Below are 14817 nucleotides of genomic sequence, written 5' to 3'. Positions count from 1 at the left end.
AGCTGGAAGCAGCTTGTTTCTTTCACTGATGAAAGGCTTCTAGGCACAAAGCTCCTCTCATATCCTCCTGCTATAAGTCTGCAATTCCCCTTTTCTTCCACAGGTGGGCAGCATGTTCATAGCAGATGCCCATGAGAAAATCTCAGTACAGTAAGTGCCTGACATTCTTGTGCAGTGACTGGGACTTTAGTGTGGGCTATCCTGCTGGATATGAGAATGTGCAGTGTAACCTCTTGTTAATCTTTTACAGAATCATGCTTTTGTTGGTGATTTTCCAATGTTTCATGGGTTTTGAACAATAATGGACCCTTAGACATTTCTGTTTTTCATATGTATTGGGCAACAAGAAGCTGACAACTGTTGCCAGCCTATCTCTGCAATGAAACAAAAGAGTGATGGGTGTCTGAGCCAGTTGAGGACTTAACTGGGTTGAGGTGGAAAAACAGAGGGAAGATAATGACGTAGATGAGAACTGCTCCTAAGGAATTAAAGTGAAGGCCCTGGCCGGGCGCGGTGGCTCAAGCCTGTAATCCTAGCACTTTGGGAGGCCGAGACGGGCGGATCACGAGGTCAGGAGATCGAGACCATCCTGGCTAACATGGTGAAACCCCGTCTCTACTAAAAATACAAAAAACTAGCCGGGCGAGGTGGCGGGCGCCTGTAGTCCCAGCTACTCGGGAGGCTGAGGCAGGAGAATGGCGTAAACCCGGGAGGCGGAGCTTGCAATGAGCCGAGATCGCGCCACTGCACTCCAGCCTGGGTGACAGAGCCAGACTCCGTCTCAAAAAAAAAAAAAAAAAAAAAAAAAAAAAAAAAAAAAAAAAAATAAAGTGAAGGCCCTAACTCTTGCCTATACACTTTTGCATATGCCCAAATGGCGAGTAAAGGGGAACTTTAGAAATGCAAAGGAATTGATAATGAGGTGCTGGGGTGCAATCCAATCTTATCTTCATGGTTATATTGTTTTAACTCCCCCAGTATAAAAGCCACTCCAATTTATTCTCTTTCTCTTTAGAACCAATGAGGCCATTCTTCTGGCACTTTATGAAGCTGTTCATTTAAATCGCAACTTCATCACAGTATTAGCTCAGGTTGGTTACATTAAAAATCCCAGTGTTTTTTTTTCTCCCTAAGTTTCATACCGATTCATTCCATTGAAAAGCATATCTGTCTGTACTTGTTTAAACCCTGCTTTGCATTGGTAAGTGGTGGTAACAAGGGTTGAATCAGTTGCCTTTGTTTCGTGCTGTCCTCAACTATGTATGTTTCCATCCAGTGCTGAAATGAGTCTAATAACGTGCAAAGTTAGTTTTTTTGGACAGTTTACTGATCCTGTTAATACAAATGAGTTGTGATGACTTCATTTTGCTCACTAGAAATCCCTGGTATTATCTGCTCTGTGGATTTTTATATTGGGCTTTCTGCTTTCCACACCACTATGGAATTACAACTGGAGATAAAATAGGCCAAACCACTCATCTTATTATCTCACCAATTTCCAGAGGAAAAAAATAAAAAATATCTTGGCCAGGTTAAAGTTAGCTGTTAACAGATAATGTGGTTTATATACATTGAAAGGAAGTCATAGAATACTGAGCGCCGGACCCTGCGCTGTGGTTCATGTCTGTAATCCCAGCACTTTGGGAGGCTGGGGTGGGTGGATCACAAGGTCAGGAGATTGAGACCATCCTGGCTAACATGGTGAAACTCTGTCTCTACTAAAAATACACACACACAAAAAATTAGCTGGGCGTGGTAGTGGGTGCCTGTAGTTCCAGCTGCTTGGGAGGCTGAGGCAGGAGAATGGCGTGAACCTGGGAGGCAGAGCTTGCAGTGAGCCGAGATTGCACCATTGCACTCCAGACTGGGTGACAGAGTGAGACTCTTATCTCAAGGAAAAATAAATAAGTAAACAACAAAACAAAATAAAAAGCAAAAAAAAACCCCAGAATACTGAGCGATGGGTCACATGCCTGAGGGATAGCCGCAGTAATTGGCATAGAAGAGGACTAAAGTAGACCGAGAACTCAAGAGCTGTCCATGAAAGCCCTTTTAGGCCGGGCGCGGTGGCTCAAGCCTGTAATCCCAGCACTTTGGGAGGCCGAGGCGTGTGGATCACGAGGTCAGGAGATCGAGACCATCCTGGCTAACATGGTGAAACCCCGTCTCTACTAAAAATACAAAAAACTAGCCGGGCGTGGTGGCGGGCGCCTGTAGTCCCAGCTACTCGGAGGCTGAGGCAGGAGAATGGCGTGAACCTGGGAGGCGGAGCTTGCAGTGAGCCGAGATCGCGCCACTGCACTCCAGCCTGGGTGACACAGCGCGAGACTCCGTCTCAAAAAAAAAAAAAAAAAAAAAAAAAAAAAGCCCTTTTAAAAAATTGATGAAGTGTTTTTATCTTAAAGCCAGACTGTTTAAAATATGTATGTAGAGTTCTTTTAAGGGAAAGTTTGCTTATGCTTTTTCTCAAAGGGCAGATGTATATGGAATCTATTGATTTGAATTTTCACACAAAAATAAGGTCATGCTTAAAAAGCATCATGCTAGTTTGAGATCTGCTTCATAGAACACTTATGAGTTTTCATGACTGATAACATAGAGACTTTAGTTATTATTTTCACTCTGTTTCTTATCTGCTCTCCAAATCCTATAACTGATTTTAAAGGAAGAGGTGAGGAAGGTAAAGTGCTGGTAAAGCTGTTAGGGAAGAAAAGGGAAGTTAAAAACAGCTGTCACTCAGCTTAATTCTCAAGAGCTGATGTGGGAGGAATGGCTAAGAAAGGTCAGGGACGGAAGAGTTATCTGTTTTGGTCCCTACTGGGTGTCTCTCTATGTCTTTGCCTCCCAGTGAAGGCACACACACTTTTGTTTGTTGTGGAACAGGAAGGCCGCATCTGAATAGCTCTTTTTTTTTTTTTTTTTTGGAGACAGAGTCTCACTCTGTTGTCCAGGCTGGAGTGCAGTGGCGCGATCTCAGCTCACTGCAAGCTCCGCCTCCCAGGTTCATGCCATTCTCCTGCCTCAGCCTCCCGAGAAGCTGGGACTACAGGTGCCCACCACCACACCTGGCTAATTTTTTTTTTTTTTTTTTTTTTTTTGTATTTTTAGTAGAGACAGAGTTTCACCGTGTTAGCCAGGATGGTCTTGATCTCCTGACCTCGTGATCCACCTGGCTCAGCCTCCCAAAAGTGCTGGGATTACAGGTGTGAGCCGCTGCACCCAGCTGAATAGTTCTTTTTATAGTACCTGGTATCCCCTTGACTCATCTACATCTACTAGTCAATTATGTGGTTATCAGAACAGCCTATTGATGTGTTTTCGGTTGATCTGATGAGATCCCAGGTCTGGATGGGATTGCAAATGTTCTCTGCTCTCTTGTAGAGTAATTCTGTATATTTGTTTACCCCAGTTTTTAATTTTTTTAATTTCTGTGGTGCCACAGAAAAACTTATGTAATGGAAACCTAGTTGCTTAAGATAAATTAGCACACAGAGCTTATTAGAGATTAGCAAGCATCAACTGTAATCAAGTACTCATGAGAACTAAATGCAGAAGTAGTCCCTCCTCAGTGAGCTTTCTTTCTTTTTTTTTTTGAGACAGAGTCTTGCTCTGTCACCAGGCTAGAGCACAGTGGCGTGATGTCGCCTCACTGCAACCTCTGCCTCCTGGAGTCAAATGATTCCCCTGCCTCGGCCTTCCGAGTAGCTGGGACTACAGGCATGCACCACCATGCCCAGCTAATTGTTTGTATTTTAGTAGAGATGGGGTTTCACCGTGTTGGCCAGGATGGTTTCGATCTCCTGACCTCGTGATCTGCCCGCCTCGGCCTCCCAAAGTGCTGGGATTATAGATGTGATCCACCGTGCCCGGCCTCAGTGAGCTTTCTAATTATGAGACTAGGGGCACAGTGGCATGCATCTGTAGTCCCACCTACTCAGGAGACTGAGGCAGGAGAGCACTTGAGCCTAGGATTTTGAGACCAGCTTGGACAACATAGCAAGATGCTGTCTCAAAAAAAAATTATAAGGTCTGGAATACCAGTCCTTATTGGTATTAGGCACTTGATACTCAGGGAGAACTGGATTTTCTGTTTTCTTACACATCTGTGTATCTTTTTCAGAGCCATCCAGAAATGGGCTTGGTGACGACCCCTGTCAGTCCTGCTCCTGCAACCCCAGTCACACCACTTGGGACTACACCACCTTCCTCTGATGGTGAGCCCACCACCACTTTGCTTTTCTTGATTAATATGATCTTAGATCTCTCAGAGTGAGCATAACTGTGCTGAACAAAGAACGTAGTTGTTAATTTTTTCCACTAAATTTGTCTGTAGTACTATCCTTCAGGCCTCCTAAATTTCCAAAGAAAACTTTGGAAAAAGTCAGTCAAGTTATTTTCTCTGTAAAATAAGCTTACATAACTCTAGCTTTTACTCCTCAGGGAGTAGTTGTAGAGGCATGGAGTGCTAGACCGGAAAGGTCAGTAATGCCTGTCCTGCCACACTCTCAGGGTTCTTGTGAGGCTCAGATGAGATATTTTGTGAAAAATGCCACCTTGTGATTATAAAGCCCTGAAATGAATGTAAAATAGTAAAGTTATCTGATGTTACCATTTGATCAGTGAGGGAATTGAGGCCAGAGAAATGAAGCAGTTTGCCTAAGATCAGTGATAGTGTAGACTGATAACCCAAACATGTGAGCAGGATCTTATCTATTTTGTTTACTACTATATGCCCAGCGTAGTGCCCAGCATGGTACTTGCTTAATAAATATTCGTTGAATAAATGAATGAGAATGTGAACCTGGCATTCACTCACTGTATGTGTCTATCAGCCACTCCCAGTTGGAAATGACAGGCTTTGAGTGTATTATAATTGGGAGTTTGCTGGATATGTAAGATTTCTCTCCCTCAAAACAACAACAGTGAAAATTTCCCCTTCATAAATCTTATGGCTGGAACCTAAGAAAAAGGCAACAGAAAAGAAATTATGAATTTTTGCCAAAAACTTTGAGGTCTATTATAGGCTGAGTGTGTTTGGTGGAATATTGTAACCTAAAAACAATTTATGTTAATATTTGATGTTGTAGCTCAAAGATTGAACTTATTTTGGGTAAAGAAGTACAGGGCCGGGCGCGGTGGCTCAAGCCTGTAATCCTAGCACTTTGGGAGGCCGAGACGGGTGGATCATGAGATCAAGAGATTGAGACCATCCTGGCTAACACGGTGAAACCGCATCTCTACTAAAAAAAATACAAAAAACTAGCCGGGCGAGGTGGCAGGCGCCTATAGTCCCAGCTACTCGGGAGGCTGAGGCAGGAGAATGGCGTAATCCTGGGAGGCGGAGCTTGCAGTGAGCTGAGATCCGGCCACTGTGCTCCAGCCTGGGCAACAGAGCGAGACTCCGTTTCAAAAAAAAAAAAAAGAAGTATAGACAATCCAACTTTGATCCTTTCTTTTTGCCTCCCCACTGTTTGTATGTGAAATGACCTTCTTTATTCTTTCTCTCCTTTAAGTTTTCATATACTACCTGTGGCAGTAACATTTCCAGGCAGTATAAACAGTACAGAACTATGACAGGGAGGTGCCATTGTTAGTCATATGTATGGTAGCAAATTGGATCTGTTTAGAATTGAAAGCCAAATCCCAAAATATCTTTTTTTTTTTTTTTGAGAAAGTCTTGCTCTGTCATTTAGGCTGGAGTGTGGTGGTGTGATCTTGGCTCACTGCAACCTCTGCCTCCCAGATTCAAGTGATTCTCATGGGTCAGCCTCTTGAGGAGCTGAGATTACAGGCATGCACCACAATACCCGGCTAATTTTTGTGTGTGTTTGTTTGTTTGTTTGTTTGTTTATTTATTTATTTTTGAGATGGAGTCTCACTCTGTTGCCCAGGCTGGAGTGTAGTGGCGTGATCTCAGCTCACTGCAACCTCCACCTCCCGGGTTCAAGTGATTCTCCTGCCTCAGCCTCCCTGGGACTACAGGTGCGTGCCACCACGCCCAGCTAATATTTTGTATTTTTAGTAGAGATGGGGTTTCACAGTGTTAGCCAGGATGATCTCAATCTCCTGACCTTGTGATCCATCTGCCTTGGCTTCCCAAAGTGCTAGGATTACAGGCGTGAGCCACCACACCTGGCCAATATTTGTATTTTTAGTAGAGATGGGGTTTCACCATGTTGGCCAGGCTGGTCTTGAACTCCTGACCTCAGGTGATCCGCCTGCCTTGGGCTCCCAAAGTGCTGGGATTACACGCATGAGCCACCATGCCCAGCCCCAAAATATCTTACTGAGAAGGAGCACAAGTAGTAAGGATTGCCTACTTGTCTCTGTTTATTCAGGCCACAGAATAACCCAATGGAAATACTGTACTTTCTCTTTAAGAATGAAGCCTGCCCGGTTACCATGGATATCGAAAACCAGATACATATATATATATATATGTATGTATGAGTTCCATGTGATGTTGAGGTTTGGATGCTTCAGAGAACTGCCTTTCAAACTGTTCATTGTGAACACTTCCACCCACACACTTGATTATGCAGTGGCAGGATTTGTGCTTACTTACCTACAACCAGTGAGCTTTTATTTTTTCTAGTGGGAAGATCAAGTCAGCCCACTTTCAAATGACTGTCTCCCTTGACAAAAGCTGCTGGGAAGAATTATGAAGCCAAAGATCAAGGAATGACTCTTCCTTAGGAAGAAGATTTTAATTTGTGAGGGATTTTATTCTGTCTCTGTTCTATTTGTTCTTTTCCCTGTCTCCTAACTCATTTCCTTCGTGGGGTTCCTAAGTATTACAACCTTGTTTTTAATTTTTGGATCTTAATTATAGTGGTATTCAGTAGCCCAGTTATATTTAAAGGTATGTCACTGGAGCCATATTTTTAAAAGCCGGCAGTTTAGCTATAACATTTGTTCTCAGCTCAGACTTTACATTTGACAACTCAGCCTTGGCATGAGAGGACTTTCTGGTAAACTAAAAATACATATACTTCTATATTTTTACATATTATGTAAGATAGTTTTCCAGTAATTGCTGCGTATGAGCAGGAAAAAAGTCCCACTTAACAGTTAGGTGCCTCCTTGTATTGGACAAAGGGATGATTATGGGTTCTGAGCTTCAGAATAGGCTGTGGTTTGAAATGACATTCTTGGGTCGTTAACCCATAACATGAATTAAAACCTTATAGTATTTCAACTTAAAAATTTGTCTTATATTAGCTCTTGGAGGCCTAACTGGGAAAATAGCCAGGGGTTGGGCATGCTGATTTCTTTTCATAAGGCTTTTTGTTGTGCTTGCTGTTTATTATGGGTTCATAATATGCAAATGTTCCTCACTGTTAATAAACGTTCTCTGCTTATATCGTAATAACTCCAGGGGGATCTGTTACGGTTATGAATACATATTATGAGTAATATTCCAAAGTCAACTGAGTCTTCATGGCTGAAAATGTAGCAGAAAGCCATAGATTCTCTAGCTTTTCTGGGCCATTATAAGACTTCTTTAACTTATATATTATGTCTTAGGCAGTGTAAAAGCACTTAACAAGAGGTCTGAGTCTAATTTAAAGTCTTAGAATTTTGGGAAACCTACATTAAGACTGTGTTCTGGGCTGGGAACAGTAGCTCATGCCTTAATCCCAACACTTTGGGAGGCCCAAGGTGGGTGGATTGCTTGAGGTCAGGAGTTCAAGACCAGCATGGCCAACATGGTGAAACCCCATCTCTACTAAAATACAAAAATCAGCTGAGCATGGTGATGGGCACCTGTAATCCTGGCTATTTGGGAGGCTGAGGCAGGAGAATTGCTTGAACCCAGGAGGCAGAGGTTGCAGTGAGCCGAGATGGCACCACTGCACTCCAGCCTGGGCAACAGAGCGAGACTTTATCTCAAAAAGAAAAAAAACAAAAAAACAAAAACCAAAATGTGTTCTGTATGGGTCAGCCCTGGTCATTAGAGACCAATTATCCCTCATTGTTCACTGGGACTGTGGCTCAGTTCCCAGGCTGTTCCAATCAGTAATGTTCATCTGTTTGTATTTATGTATTTATTTGTGACAGAGTCTCGCCGTGTCACCCAGGCTGGAGTGCAGTGCAGTGGCACCGTGTTGGCTCACTGCAACCTCTGCCTCCCGGGTTCAAGTAATTCTCCTGCCTCAGCCTCCCTAATAGGTGGGATTATAGGCACCGGCCACAATGCCCAGCTAATTTTTGTATTTTTAGTAGAGATGGGGTTTTACCAGGTTGGCCAGGCTGACCTTGAACTCCTGACCTCAGGTGATCTGCCCAACTCGGCCTCCCAAAGTGCTGGGATTACAGGCGTGAGCCACCGTGCTTGGCCTGTTCATCTGTTTTCAGTCTACTATTCCTTTTCAGTTCCCTTTCGGGGGAAAGGGAATTCTATCACTTAATAGTGGTAGAATTTGAATATAGTTCTGCCTTAACATTTTCCCCTCTCTGTCTTGGGTACGTCCAGCCTAAAGACTTGTTCTCAAAATTCAGCAAGATTTCTCCTTGTTAGGAAGGAATCATCACTGATTTTAAGTAGGAGACCCATCAAAGTAAAACTCATTTATATTCAATACAGATTTTTCCTTTAGGTAGAAATCAAAGTACCTTTAAGAATGGCCTTAAACTCTTTGGGGGTACTTGGGGCAGGAAGTAACATACCCTTCCCAGGATGCTGGGAGAAAAAGCACTGTTGCCGGGCGCGGTGGCTCAAGCCTGTAATCCCAGCACTTTGGGAGGCCGAAACGGGCGGATCACGAGGTCAGGAGATCGAGACCATTGTGGCTTAACACGGTGAAACCCCGTCTCTACTAAAAAAAGTACAAAAAACTAGCCAGACGAGGTGGCGGGCGCCTGTAGTCCCAGCTACTCGGGAGGCTGAGGCCAGAGAATGGCGTAAACCCAGGAGGCGGAGCTTGCAGTGAGCTGAGATCCGGCCACTGCACTCCAGCCTGGGCGACAGAGCAAGACTCCGTCTCAAAAAAAACAAAAACAACAACAACAACAAAAACAAAACAAAAAGAAAAAGCACTGTTCTTGGAGACTGGCCCTAGGTAGGAGAGCAGGTCACTGGCCTTAATTTGGGGAATAGGAAGGGGACTCTACAGGGTTAGGAAGAGTAGATAAAAGTTTTATGATGAGCACTTGGTCCTCCCTCTGTTGTGGAAAAAGCTTATTTAGTGATTTTTTTGCCTGCTGGCAAATTGGCTATGTGGGTAGAAGTGTTAGATGGAATATGTTGCAGGCTAAGTGCATTTTATCTGTTCTATTCCAGTTATAAGTTCTGTGGAACTCCCACTGGATGCAGATGTACAGACCAGTAATCTACTGATAACGTTTTTAAAGTATAGCTCAATTGTCATGCAGGACACCAAAGGTAAGCCATAGCTATTTTGGGGGCTCAGGAAGTAGAAGGTGTGGCAGGCAGCTGGCATCAAACAGCAACATTAATATTTTGAATTTTTGACAAGATGAACCCTTGGGGCCTTGTGTACTTGGTCTTCATTGGTGGAAAACAGTGATGTCTCACTGCTAGATGGCAATTAGGTGGTGTTGGGAAAACCTGAAGCTGGAGGGGAGTACTCAAAAATAGAACAGGAAAAAAATTGGTCTCTATGAAAACTAGCAAATCTTCTTAGCAGATCGTGGTAAGTAGATGCAGACTCTTATGTGTGGGAAGTGAAGGGATTAACACGCTTCAGGGAATTCCCTTTTGAGGACAGGAACTGAAAGCATCAGCTCGTGGTGAGAATTAGAGGACTGTCGTATACAGTACAGTAGGAAGAGGTGAGATTCAGAGGGACTGTGTTCTTAAACACTTAAAATAGAAGTGTCAGTACCCATCCTAGAAATGCAAGAGTGGAAGTGGGAGAGGATTGAGTGTTGGAAAAGTTTGAGGTTTTGTTGTGTGATGTCCTGTTTTTCCTCTGTTTATGATTTTGCTATGACTTTTTACTTGGTGGTAGAGTAGTGGAGTGGTTGTCCTAGGAAGGGGTTGGGAAAAGACTCAGCAAATTCTATCCAGTAAATATCTTTGTTTTGTTTTTCCCCCTACTTAGCATTTTTATTTATATAGATATATGTGAGTGTTCACAATTTTTGTGTGTTTGTGTTTATTGTGTAAAGTATATATAACAAAATTTATCATCTTAACCATATTTAAATGTACTATTTAGTTGCATTACCTACTTCCATATTTTTGTACAACCATCATCACTGGCTGGGTGCGGTGGCTCATACCTGTAATCCCAGCCCTTTGGGAGGCCGAGGCGGGAGAATCACTTGAGGCCAGGAGTTCACGACCAGCCTGGCCAACATGGCAAAACCTTGTCTGTACTAAAAATACAAAAATTAGCCGGGTGTGGTGGCATGTGCCTATAATCCTAGCTACTCGGGAGGCTGAGACAGGAGAATCACTTGAACCCGGGAGGTGGAGGTTGCAGAGAGTTGAGATCATGCCACTGCACTCCAGCTTGCATGACAGAGCGAGACTCCATCTCCAAAAAAAAAAAAAAAAAGCTGGGCGTGATGGTTCACGCCTGTAATCCCAGCACTTTGGGAGGCCAATGTGGGCGGAGATTGAGACAGTGGTGAAACTCCATCTCTACTAAAAAAAAAAAATGCAAAAAAATTAGCCAGATGCAGTGGTGGCCAGCTGTAGTCCCAGCTACTCGGGAGGCTGAGGCAGGAGAATGGCGTGAACCCGGGAGGCGGAGCTTGCAGTGAGCCGAGATCGCACCATTGCACTCCAGCCTGGGCGACAGAGAGAGACTCCTTCTCTAAAAAACATAAAAATAAAAAAAAAACCCATCATCATCCATCTCTAGAACTTTTTCTTTTTCTTTTTTTTGAAGGCAGGATCTCAGTCTGTGATTTCAGCTCACTGCAGCCTCGACTTCCTGGGCTCAGGCAATTCTCCCACCTCAGCCTCCTGAGTAGCTGGGACTACAGGTGTGTACCACCATACCTGGATAATTTTTTTGTGCGTGTGTATTTTTTGTAGATATGGGGTTTTGCCGTGTTGCCAGGCTGGTCTTGAACTCCTGGGCTCAAGTCATCTGCCCACCTTGGCCTCCCAAAGTACTGGGATAACAGGTGTGAGCCACCGCACCTGGCCTCAGAACTTTTTCATCTTATGAAATGGAAACTCTGTACCCATTAAACACTAACACTCCATTTTCCCCTTGCCCCAAGGCCTGGCAGCCACCATTCTGCTTTCTGCCTGTATAAATTTGACTACTCTAGGAACCTGATATAAGTGGAATATATCCCAGTTTTAGGATTGCCTGGAAGTAAGCCTTTGATTTCATGATGACACTGAGCTAGCATTTTTTCCCCCATTTTTTGTAATGAAAAAATTCTAGTATACAGAAGTTGAAAATAATTATGAAGTGATTTACCTATATACTCATTAACATTTTGCCATACTTGGTTTGCACTTAAATTTCTTTCTGTGTATCGTTGTTGTTAATTTGTCTGAATCATTTTATTTTATTTTATTTTATTTTTTTTGAGACAGAGTCTTGCTCCGTTGCCTAGGCTAGAGGGGAATCGCAGCCAAGGCTCACTGCAACCTCTGCCTCCTAAGTTCAAGCCATTCTCCTGCCTCAGCCTCTGGAGTAGCTGGGACTACAGGCACGTGGCATCACACCTGGCTAATTTTTGTATTTTTGGTGGAGACAAGGTTTCACCATGTTGACCAGGCTGGTCTCAAACCCCTGACCTTGTGATCCGCCCACCTCGGCCTCCCAAAGTGCTGGGATTACAGGCATGAACCATCACACCCGGCCTGGCTGAATTATTTTAAATGAAGTTGCAGACATCATAACTCTGCTTTACACATAAGTCCTTTAACTTATATTGAAGACATTTTCCTAGATATCCAGAATACCATTATTATATCTGAGAAAGTCAACAGTAATTCTCTAATATCATGTAATATTTAGTCCCTGTTTCAATATCCCCATTTGTCCCCAGAATGCTTGCTTTTTTGGGGCAGAAAGCTAGCATTTTAATGAACATTTTTATTAGCATTTCTTTTGGTACCTACAGGTTGATCCCGTGGGCTTCTTCTATTTAAAAGGATTTTTTGGCCAGGCGCTGTGGCTCATGCCTGTAATTCCAGCACTTTGGGAGGCCTAGGCTGGAGGATCACCTGAGGTCAGGACTTTGAGACCAGCCTGGCCAACATGGTGAAACCCTGTCTCTACTAAAAATACAAAAATCAGCCAAGCATGGTGGTGGGCGCCTGTAATCTCAGCTGCTTGGGAGACTGAGGCATGAGAATCGCTTGAATGCGGGAGGCGGAGGTTGCAGTGAGCCAAAATCACGCCACTGCACTCTAGCCTGGGCAACAAGGGCAAAACTGTCTCCAAAAAAAAAAAAAGAATTTTTTTCCTAATTACAAAAATAATTGAAATATTCTTATTAAAAATTAAAACATTCTAGCAATAGTTAACTTAGAAAGTGAAAGTTCTTTGTAATTTAAACTCTCCAGAGTTAATCACTCTTAACAATTTGGCATAGATTCTTCCTTTTTAAGACTTCTTTATAATAATCTTTAAATCCTTTTTAGGAACTAACTGTTCAGTAGTTTATATTTGGGTTCTTAAATTATGGTCTGCAGATGAACTTCAGATTCCCAAATAACCAAAAAACCAGTTCCACTTTAGAAGCAAAATTGCTGAAATACTATGGTTTTTGCCACTTTACTTTCTGTGAAGAGAGATTAATGCCTTGTAGGTGGTTTAAGATTCCCTTAGGCATTAAGTATACTCTAGAAGGCTCTTATTTGCCAAGTGAGGTAGGTAGGTTTCTGGTTGGAGAGTTTTCGGGAGTTTCAGAATGGAGCTGAAAGGCAAGAACTGCATAGTAGGAAAAGACCAGGATTCAGAGGCTTTTAGAGTAAGAAAGAAACATTGGTAGACAGAGATAGGAGAGCTCAATGATAAGTATGGAAAATGAAGAATTGCCAGAGCAGAAAGGAGCCTGAGTGGGCAGAGTCTAAGATATGTTACACTCAGACATGTTGTATTAGCTCTGGGAGATTTCTGCCTTGCAAACTTAGACTTTTTTCTTCCTTTATGTCTTGCGAGTGTTCTCTTTCGAGAGAGAGAGCTGTATCAGGGATGAGATAGATGTAAGTAGTCCATGTCACTAACTCCTAACATAAAGCAATCCATTGGGAGCTGCAGAGATAGCTGAACCTCTGAGACTTGGCAAGTGAGATCTGGCAAGCAAGGATAACAAGACTTGTATGTCACTTTCTTGAAGCCATTGCTTCTTTATGGAAATGGTAACCTCTTTCTTTCTCAGAAGTATTGCAGCAAGCACAGAATAGAGAAACTGCATGGATGTGACCTAGAAAATGAACTTTTAGCTTTGCCTGATATAACACAGTGAACTGAGGCCCTTGGAACTCATTTTTAGCTTTAGTGATTATATAAGCCTCTTTGTCCTGGTCACTTGCCATCCATAAAATGGAAGACAAAATTAAAGGCTGATTAATTGCACAATGAGTGGTCTTTGCCAACAGGCAGCCTAAATATGGCAAAGGGCAAGGTTAGGAATGAAGAGTTAATTTCAAAAATGACTCCTGTGTGGCTTTATTGGTCCAGCTTTCTTCCTGCCTCAGCCCCTGACCTGCTGCATGCCTTGGCTAGCTCATTATGTTTTTAGCAGCAATAGAAGCAACTTTTTCTTGGCTCTGCTTCCACCCCCCCACCAGGATATTATCTTTTTCTTTTTCATTATATATTTATCATTTAAACTCCAAAAGATACTTTTAATAGATATGTATAAGGTATAAAGTTTATAATAACTATAATAGCATAACTTATAAAGTATAATAATAAAATGAACATATGTGAACCTAACACCCAACTTAAATGAAACAACATTAATGCTGTTGAAGCTACCTGTGCATCCCCTCCCTAATCACTTCTCTCCTCTCCATTCTCCAGAATGTTGTATTTATCATTCCCTTGATTTTGTTTGTTTGTTTGTTTGTTTTTTGAGACAGAGTCTCACTCTGTCGCTCAGGCTGAGGTGCAGTGGCACGATCTTCTCGGCTCACTGCAACCTCTGCCTCCCATATTCAAGCAATTCTCCTGCCTCAGCCTCCTGAGTAGCTGGGATTTCAGGTGCACGCCACCACGTCTGGCTGATTTTTGTATTTTTAGTAGAGATGAGGTTTCACTATGTTGGCCGAGCTTGTCTCCAACTCCTGACCTCAGGTTATCCTCCCACTTCAGCCTCCCAAAGTGCTGGGATTACAGATGTGAGCCACCAAGCCTGGCCGCTATTGCTGTGGGTTTCCCCCTGGTTTTAAAGCCTTTATTCCTTGGAATTTTTCTGACTTTGGTGGTGTCACCTTAAAGAAGCTTCTGCTCAACCTTTACAGGAGATACTAGGCAAAAAACTGTAAAAACCATGTATATCTATGCATAGACTTAAAGTTGATTCACCAAAGTCTTAACAGTTATAGCATTTGGGTGGTATGATTAAATTTGGTTTTTATTGTTTTGTGTGTGTATGCTTTTTTTGAGTTTAAAAGACTGTCTATAATGAAATATGCCTTAGTTTTGTATTCATAAACACTTTAATTTAAAAATTAAAAAAAAATTTTAAGTGGAGAGATAGCTGCAGGCTTTTCTGTGGGAGTTGCTTCTCAGTTTTTGGGAGGATAGTGCCATAGAAACTCTGTGGCTAAAGGTAGGTAGAAGAGTCGTGAATCGGCCGGGCGCGGTGGCTCAAGCCTGTAATCCCAGCACTTTGGGAGGCCGAGACGGGCGGATCACTAGGTCAGGA

At 42.9% G+C, this 14817-nt stretch overlaps 1 protein-coding gene across 5 annotated transcripts in view; it reads left to right on the top strand.

The window, feature by feature from the left end:
* Nucleotides 1-14817, top strand: part of ARMH3 (armadillo like helical domain containing 3) — a 224908-nt gene that overhangs the window by 50050 nt on the left and 160041 nt on the right. For all 5 annotated transcript variants that reach the window (XM_050804126.1, XM_050804125.1, XM_050804127.1 and 2 more), the window contains 4 exons: nt 104-150; nt 1016-1091; nt 4121-4214; nt 9284-9385. In XM_050804126.1, the coding sequence (XP_050660083.1) occupies nt 104-150; nt 1016-1091; nt 4121-4214; nt 9284-9385 (319 nt within the window). The remainder of the gene's footprint in view (nt 1-103; nt 151-1015; nt 1092-4120; nt 4215-9283; nt 9386-14817) is intronic.

Source organism: Macaca thibetana, chromosome 9 (genome assembly GCF_024542745.1).
Source record: "Macaca thibetana thibetana isolate TM-01 chromosome 9, ASM2454274v1, whole genome shotgun sequence".
NCBI classification, from domain to species: Eukaryota; Metazoa; Chordata; class Mammalia; order Primates; family Cercopithecidae; genus Macaca; species Macaca thibetana.
This window is presented reverse-complemented; position numbering and strand designations above follow the sequence as displayed.